This window comes from Phoca vitulina, unplaced genomic scaffold (assembly GCF_004348235.1).
Source record: "Phoca vitulina isolate PV1807 unplaced genomic scaffold, GSC_HSeal_1.0 scaffold23, whole genome shotgun sequence".
Lineage (NCBI taxonomy): Eukaryota > Metazoa > Chordata > Mammalia > Carnivora > Phocidae > Phoca > Phoca vitulina.
The window spans coordinates 21,935,406-21,944,116 of record NW_022589726.1 but is presented as its reverse complement, the minus strand read 5'-3'; the positions used below and the strand labels follow the sequence as shown (position 1 = coordinate 21,944,116).

The following is an 8,711-nucleotide window of genomic DNA, read 5'->3' as shown; positions in this document are numbered from 1 at the left end:
GTCAACTATGTTACAATTTTTAAAAAGAAAGATACTTAAGGTTCAGTTTAATCTTTACAAACCCAGTTTTTAAACTTTGTTATAGCAGGTCTAGATTAGCTTTTATTCTTGAGCTAGTTCGACCCTATTCCTAAAAGGTGGCCTTTCTGACATATCTAAGGAATGCTCCCAGTTTTCAGTGAGATTCCTCCGCTCTGGCTGATCAGAACTCAAATGTCTGCACCCTGGACCAGTGCCAGTAGTTACTCAATGTACAGCTCCTAGCAATATTCAGCTCAAGTCTTGTGCAGATCCTTGTACAGGTTTCTAGAACTCTTTCTCTGCATACCTCCCTCCTCTTCTACCACACAATTCAATCTTTGCCTCCCCAAACTCTAATTTTTGTCTCTTCAACTCAGCAATATAATCATGCTCTGCCTTCCTAGATCTCAGATCTCAAAAGTGTGTAAAGGCAGAAAGCTAAGGTAATGGCAGGGCTCACTTCAATCGTTTCTCTTCTCTCAGGGATTATAGTTTCGTGCTGTATGTTTTCCAATAGCTGAAAACAGATATTTCCTGTTTTGTCCATCACGTAATTGTTTGCATGAGGAGAGCTAGGCCGGTAGCAGTCACTGCTTAATAGGTGGAAGCTGAAAACCCTTACCCTTCTTTTTAACTTTCTAAGCTCTTTGCTACCCTCTAAATTCTAGTTCACATTCCCCCTCACTCCATTAACTTCCTTTACTCCTTTCTCTGCAAGTTCAATAAACTCCATAGCTCTTTTGTGGCAGTTATCAAATCCTCACTGTATCATAATTCCCTACAGGAGAAAAGATCCTCTTCTTGACCATCCAGTAATGCCTAACACATTATGGGGTTCAAAATACATATTTGTTGAATAAATGAGATACCCAAAATATATTGTTTTCTTATCAGTGGAAATATATAAAAAGAGGATAAATATCCCTCCTTCTTAGTGAAATGTTGGAATATATATGGTTTAGGGTCCCTCCCAACTCAAAGCTTCAATGAAAAAATGGTTAGAGGCAAATTGTGCCCCGTCTATATAATGAATATTACATGATTTTTTTAATGTTTTTTTATTTATTTTTTTTTTTTAGAGAGAGAGAGTGTGTGTGTGCAAGTGGGGGGCAGGGGCAGAGGGAGAGAAAGAGAATCCCAAGCAGGCTCCATGCCCACTGCAGAGCCCAACACGGGGCTCGATTTCACAATCCCGAGATTATGCCGTGAGCCATAATCAAGAGTCAGATGCGGCTCGCCCTCTGACCCGCGGCGGAACGCAGGTGCATTCTGCGCCCCCCAACCGTGCCCGCGGGCGTGTCCTGGGCCACCTCCTTGAAAACGTTCGCTGCCAGCCTCCTGACCACGTGCGCCGGGGCCGAAGCTGTGCACGGGTACGACCGGCCGGACCTGACAATACCTGAAATTCCACCAAAGCCTGGAGAACTCAAAACGGAGCTTTTGGGACTGAAAAAGAGACAACATGAACCTCAAATTTCTCAACAATAGAAACCTCAAAATACTTCATTCAGCCAAGAACTCTGTGAATAATATTATAAGTATTAAATATATATTTTTTAAAAAGTCAGATGCTTAACCAACTGAGCCACCCAGGTGCCCCTGCATGAATATTTTTAAAAAGGGATATATTCAATGATTACAATAAAGTGTTAGGTGAAATATTAGGATTAAAGTTATATATGTGATCATAGTTACAACTATGTAAAAAAAAGCATAAAACTAGGAAGGAAAACACATAAAAACTAGAAGGAAATATATATATATATATTTTTTTTTTTTTTTTTAAAGATTTTATTTATTTATTTGACAGAGAGAGAGACAGCGAGAGAGGGAACACAAGCAGGGGGAGTGGGAAAGGGAGAAGCAGGCTTCCTGCCGAGCCGGGAGCCCGATGTGGGACTCGATCCCGGGACTCCAGGATCATGACCTGAGCCGAAGGCAGTCGCTTAACCAACTGAGCCACCCAGGCGCCCCTAGAAGGAAATATATTTTTAAATAACGGAGTTATTTTAATGTGTGTGTGTTCTTCTCATGTTTTTAATGCCATGATCCAACTGTCTTGAAAGACAACTGGCCTATCTACTTACCTTCAGGAAGTATGATGCAGGATGATCAGTTATTCCAAAACCAAACTTTATCTTTATTAAATATCCTCCAACATTTTATTGGATTAACTAACAGCCTTACTGAGAATACTAGTTCATGTAATTATCTGCAAACACATTGTGCAACAAGTTTATCCTGCAGGGTTCACCAGGAGGTCTCACTGCTCACAGTGAGGTATTTTAAGAGTGCTTTATTGAGACTTTGTTTGTTAATGACTGAGGCCATTGTTTGATAATACTCATTTTACATTTTTTCCAGGATGAAATTTGGGCAATCAGCAGGATCCAAATTAGGTACATTTCATGTATGTCTGTACACCTGTGTGCAGACTGTGCGTCTGTTCCACAATACTTCCAACCAGGAGGTAGCAAGCATCTGAAGATAGCTTTTATGGACCAGCTTAATCATATTTCCAGGCCAACCCATCACGGTTTTCTTCTCTTATATTTACCCATCTCTTCAGTTATCCAAAGGCAACACTATGAAATGTCACTATTGAATTCTGGCTCTCCCACTTACTAACTTCATGATCCTGCACAGCGTACATGACCTCTCTGGGTTGTGGTTGCCTGATACACATAAACTGTAGATAATGATAATAATTACCTCCCATGATTCTTATGAGACTTCAGGGAGATAGTTTTGTAAAACTCAGAGTGCCTAGCACATACAGACTATTCAATGAATAGTCTCTTTCAGTAGAGTTATTTTGCTATCTGGTTTTACCACATCCTCCTCCCTATATCCTTTCCATTCATAATTGATGTTTATATCAGTGAGTTGGGATGAAAGATACAAGAATCTTGTCCTAGGGGCACATGGCTGCCTCAGTTTGTGGAGCCAACTCGGGGTCGTGAGTTCAAGCCCCATGCTGGGTATAGAGATCACTTAAATAAATAAATAAATAAATAAATAAATAAATAAATAAATAAATAAACATACAAACTTAAAAAAAAAAAAGTATCTTGTCCTATGAAGGTGAATTTTTCCCCAGGCAGGATTTCTGCATTCCAGAGAGCTGGCTCTGGGTGAAGGGGCTGTCTTATCAGGTAATATGAACTCATCATCAAGGCATGGGTAACTGAAAGTAGTAAATAGATAACTCTACAAACCAAGTTTGTTGTTGTTCATTGCTGTATACCAGAGTCTAGAACAGTGCCTGACAGGTCATAAATACTCGGTAATTATTTCTTGAATTAATGTTATGGCACATTTTTATACAAAATCTTAATCTGATACCTAGAAAACAGCATATAGATCCTTTATTTCCACTTTAAACTCACAGATAACACTTCAGAAAAAGAGCTGAAATTAAAATAAATTTTAAGTACACATTTAATATTTTTATTACAATTATCATAAATTCTAAGTCAATAAACACAAGGTTTATTTCTAGGTAGAAAGGCTCTTATTCTTCTCTTTCTCACCTGACATATCCCTCAGGCTCTTTACACAACCCAAGACCTGGGCAGACATATTTTATTCTCAACTACTCCCTCAAAGAGAATATACTAATTAATTCCTTGCAGGTCACCTTTTCCTCATCCGAGTTTTTCCACTCTGCCTTTCACCTGTCAGGTAAGACACTTGTCCAGTTTCTTCCAGGAAGGGCCATCCTAGACTGTTACTGGAAAGACCCAGCTCCTGCCATGACCCTGTGCTGTCCTTTTCCTGGTCTCATGTGGAAGGAATTCGGTGCTGTATTTCTGCAACAGGGTTCCTTCTTCACATTTGTCATTCAGCTGCATTTAGTATCTGGCACTCCTACCTTGATGGCACCTGACCTGGTTTTATATTAATCCGTGATGCTAAATTATCAAACTAACAGAACAAATTATCTACAGAATTATATAGCAGTTTCCTCCTGCCTCTTCCCTGCTAAGAGATTAAAGCAGGACCCCAGGTCCTAAATCATGCCACAATAGAAAGACTGCTAATCTAGCCATTAGAAGTCAAATTCTAGATAATCCATCCCAATGCTGCAGGAACAAATCACAGCATTTCACCTTGGGGTTCATTCTGAGCATCAGATACTCACTAAATAAGTTAATATTTGCTTTGTGAGTTATAAAATATTAGATAAATGTTCTTAATTGTGGCTATTCTTATGTCTTTCCAGTCTTTCCCTATCTCATAAGAAAGAGGTCATTAGATTTGAGTGAAACACCTGGATGTGGTCCCTGGTGGACCAGAACATTCCCCTGGAACCAAAACCTAGATGCAGCTGCTGCAGGTGGCTCCAAGCTACATCTCCTCCCCAAGGAAGCTCTTCTTCAACCCCCATAAGGGAAGGAGGCTGCCCTGCTCTCAGAAAAGGCAGTAGTGTCTATAGAAGCACATAGAGGATAAGGACAACAGTCTTCTGTGAGCACCCTGGAGTAAGGAGAAGCCAATAACATGGAGCCTCCATAAGAGAAAAGCAGAAAATCCACAGAGCTGGCAGCTGGTAGAAGAATTTAGTCTGGAGGTAAGACAACCAGGAGAGAAGGAGTTGACTCAAAGCCCACAGCAGATCAGGCTCCCTTTCCACTGAATCTGCGTATCTAGGGTTCATCTGGCTCAACACTACTTTCTGCCAACAGAGAGAACCACCTCTGACCCAGCCTAAACAAATTTGGAAGAGAGCTTGCGATATTTTTAAAATGTCTAATGTTTGTTCCAGTAGGTTTCAAAGAAGGGACCCATTATTTGCCAACTTCTGGGGCCTCTAGGAAGAAAGTTCATTTCCTCCCCTCTGACCTTGTCCAATGAGCCTTATTTTATTTTAATACCCAAAAATCATGCTATAAATAACAATAGTCAGCCCCATAAAAATCACCTCTTTCAAACCAGCACAGGTAGGTGCGTATGGGTTTTCCACCACCACCACCACCACCCCTTGGTCCATGTTGTGCCCTCTGATCACCTATGGGCTAACTATAGTCTCTCTTCACAAGAATCCTTCTGGGTGGGGTGAGGGGAGGTAGGGGGAGGGAGGAAGGAATTGGATGAAGGTGGTCAAAAGGTACAAACTTCCAGCTATAAAAATAAATAAGTCCTGGGGGGGAGGGCAGGAAGAATCCTTCCAATACTTGAAAATAGCTATCATAGTCTCCCATTGTTTTGTCATTTCCAGAGTAAACATGTCCACATTCTTCATATGTTCCTCATACTTCACAGTTCCAAAGTCTTAACTCATAATAGTCAATAAAAATCTCAAATCATGTTCACATAGATGGCTACTTTTCAACTGATAGTTAAAGCCTACAAGCAGATTTTACAGGTGCCCCTGTTACATTTCATCTTGTTTTTAGTCTAGCATTCCAAAGAAAAGATTATTTTGGATTATAATTCTATCACTTATAATATTGGTTTCCCCTCTTTGTTTCATATCATCTGAAGTTTGATGAGAGCCATGCATATTTACTCTTTATCGAGGTCACTACCAAAACAGGTGAAGAAGACAAGAAGACAAAGCCTTCTCCTTTTCACTAGACATGTTTCTCCAGATTTTCAGAGTCATTAATGAATAATTTTGGTCTATAGTAGCCAAACTAAAAGTGTTATCTTTAAGCTCACAGTCATCATCTTTTCTATGAAGCTTTATCAAAATTATGTCCTTTTTCTACTCCTTTCTCCTGATCTACTAAATTATTAATACTACCAATAAGGGCCATTATGTGAGGTTTGACATTATAATTAGCATTATATAGCTCCTGGTGATATTTCCTTATGAGACTTCCACATGTTCTTATAAAGCATCTATTTAAGAATTTTACCAGGAATCAAGGTCAAATTCACTGGTTAACAAGGGCAACAGTAATTTTCCTATCATAAGCATTGACTCAGACACTTGAGAGGACTTAAGAAGCTTTGGGTCAGTTGTCTGGTTGGTTGGTTGGTTGGTTTGGTTAGTTTTACTAGCTTCTTCCCTTGTTCCATCTTTCTGCTAAACCTGGAGTCTATTCCATTCTCAAATCAAATCTCTTTCTGGCTCTTTAAGAAGTCACTAGTAAGGGCACCCGGGTGGCTCAGTGTGTTAAGCGTCCAACTCTTGATTTCAGCTCAGGTCATGATCTCAGGGTCTTGAGATCAAGCCCCAGGTCGGGCTCCGCATACAGTAGGAAGTCTGCTTAAGATTCTCTCTCTCCCTCTCCTGCTGTCTCTCCCCCGATCTCTCGCTCTCTAAAAAAAAAAAAAAGAAGTCACTAGTATACAAAAAGATAAAATATATATCAAATACATATGAAAGTATTCTGTTCCCTCTATGTCTGTATCCCGCATGTGACCAAATGGTGTCTGCATGGTGGAAGCCCAAAATCAGAGGAAAATGTAGGACCAGGGAAGGAACACAATAACCCTGTGTTCTCGCTACCATTTGCTAATGTGGAATGTCATCTTGCTTAACTTCAAAGATGAGAAAACTCTCTATCATGTTGGACTTTCTGGTTTCTTCCCCCTACCATACATACACACACACACACACACACACACAGGTATTTGACTTCCATCTCCAACCTTAATCATGGCTCCATCTCAAACTGAGTGACAGAATTCCAATATTCCCTCAGTTAGGGGAGGACTCAGAGATTCCTTCTCCATTTTAGCAATCATTTCAATGCTTCTTTCCCTCGCCCAAGCATTAATTGTCAAATGCTGCAATTTTTCTGTGGCAATTTCCCATTGGACAATTATTGTAACTAATTCACTCATTTATTAATTCATTCCACAAGTACTTATCAAGGTCTTCCTTTGCGTTTGGTGTTAGCATAGTATTGTAATGATTCAGAGAAGGAATCCTGTAACAGGGTAAAAATGTCTAAATAATCCGTATTAGGTGAGAGAAAATGATCATGTGACCAGCATAGAGAATATAGGGCAGGAGAACCAAGAAAAAGAAAGTATTCTCAGCTTCCAACAAACTGATTAGAGACTGAGCATAGTTTAAAAATGGCTTTACCAATGGTCACCAGGCCACTTGTCCAAGGAAGAGGAATGGATTCCCAGAGAAGTGGGATCTGAGTTAATTCAGATCTTTCTATATTGTACTTCTTGTGGAATAAATGATATAGATTGCTCATCAAAATGTCCAACCCTCATTTTCTTAGAAAGAGAAAATAGCATGAGATGAGTGGCTGCTTCAGGAATGTGCATGACCTCAGAGTCGGACCACCGCCCACTAAGGGATGGGGATGGGCAGTCCTCCCACGACCCCCCAGAGGAGCTCACCAGGTGTGGTTCTGCTGTTGATATTCAGCCAAGATTGTCAGTAAATTGCTCACTGATGATTGGAAGAGTCCTATGCTGCTCTCTGACACCGATATTTCTATCACTCAGGAAGGATTTGGGAAAGCACTGTAAGAGAGTTAGACTATTGCAGGAGCTTTGGAGTCAAGCAAATGTGGGTTCACAGCATGACTCCATCATAATCGCCTTCAATAACTGACTTAATCTCACTGGGTCTCAGTTTTTCCTCTGTATACAGGAGACAATAAGGCCTAACTTTAATGCTTGCTGTGATGAATAAGTGAATAAGCCAAGCATAGTGTGCAGTCCTAATAGGATCTTGGTTAAAGTTACCTTCCTCTCTTCTCTTGGGCCCTGATCTAGATGAGGAAGCAGTCCGGTGGTGACAGCAAAAACCAGACCATCTGGCTGATCCTGGTCAGCTTTGGGCAGTTGCAACACCTGGGCTTTCTCCCCTTCACCTTCTTTTTGGCCATTTATATGGTAACAGTTAGGGGCAACACCCTCATCATGCTGGCTGTGGCCGCCAGTCGGGCACTCCACACACCCATGTATTTCTTCCTCTGCCACCTCTCCTTGCTGGAGATTGGCTATACCTCCAACATCACGCCTCAGCTGCTGTGGAACTTCCTGGAAGGGAGGGGAACCATCTCACTGGTCAGCTGTCTGGTCCAGTTCTACACGTTTGCCTCACTAGCTGCCTCCTGCTATCTGCTATGTCCTATGACCCTTATCTGGTCATCTGCCACCCCCTTCGCTACCCTGCCCTGATGAGCACCTGGTTGTGTGGCTGCCTGGCTGCTGGAGCCTGGATCAGCGGCTTTTCTTTCTCTGCCTTCACTCTGGCCCTGGCAGCCCCTCTGCCCCTCTGCCCTGGCCGCAGGGAGATGGACCACTACTTCCATGAATTTGCTCCAGTTGTAGGACTGTTCTGTGGAGATGTGGGGGTCATGTGGGGAGCCAGAGCGAGCATCTCAGGCTTTCTGATGCTGGCCCCCTTCCTGTTGATTGTGGCATCCTATGCCTCCCTCTTGAGGACTGTGCTGCAAATACCTTCAAGCCATGGTAGGCAGAAAGCCTTCTCCACCTGTTCCTCCCACCTCAGTGTGGTCGGGATGTTTTATGGCACCCTCATTGTGGTCTGTGTAGCCCCAACAGACCACATGGCTCCCTTGCTCCGAAAGGCCTTCTCTGTCCTCTCCACTGTATTCACCCTTATGGTCAACCCCATCATCTACAGCCTCAAGAACCAAGAGGTAAAGGGGGCCCTTCATAGGCTCTGGGGACAGCTTATCCCAAGACATACTCCACTGAGAGGGATAGGGCAGCTATTGACTTGTTCCTGGATTCCAGCTTAA

General features: G+C 41.9%; 2 protein-coding genes across 2 annotated transcripts; both read left to right on the top strand.

Moving 5' to 3' along the window:
- The first annotated feature begins 1,221 nt into the window (after positions 1-1,221).
- LOC116642621 (uncharacterized protein C12orf73-like) lies at positions 1,222-1,509 on the top strand. The gene is made up of 2 exons (XM_032421102.1): positions 1,222-1,226; positions 1,284-1,509. Exons 1-2 carry the CDS (start codon positions 1,222-1,224, stop codon positions 1,507-1,509), a joined length of 231 nt encoding a protein of 76 aa, XP_032276993.1.
- A 6,207-nt stretch (positions 1,510-7,716) lies between these two features.
- Positions 7,717-8,711, top strand: LOC116642620 (olfactory receptor 11A1-like). Its single transcript, XM_032421101.1, is given in 2 exon segments — positions 7,717-8,047; positions 8,050-8,711. Coding segments are annotated over 2 exon segments (993 nt in total).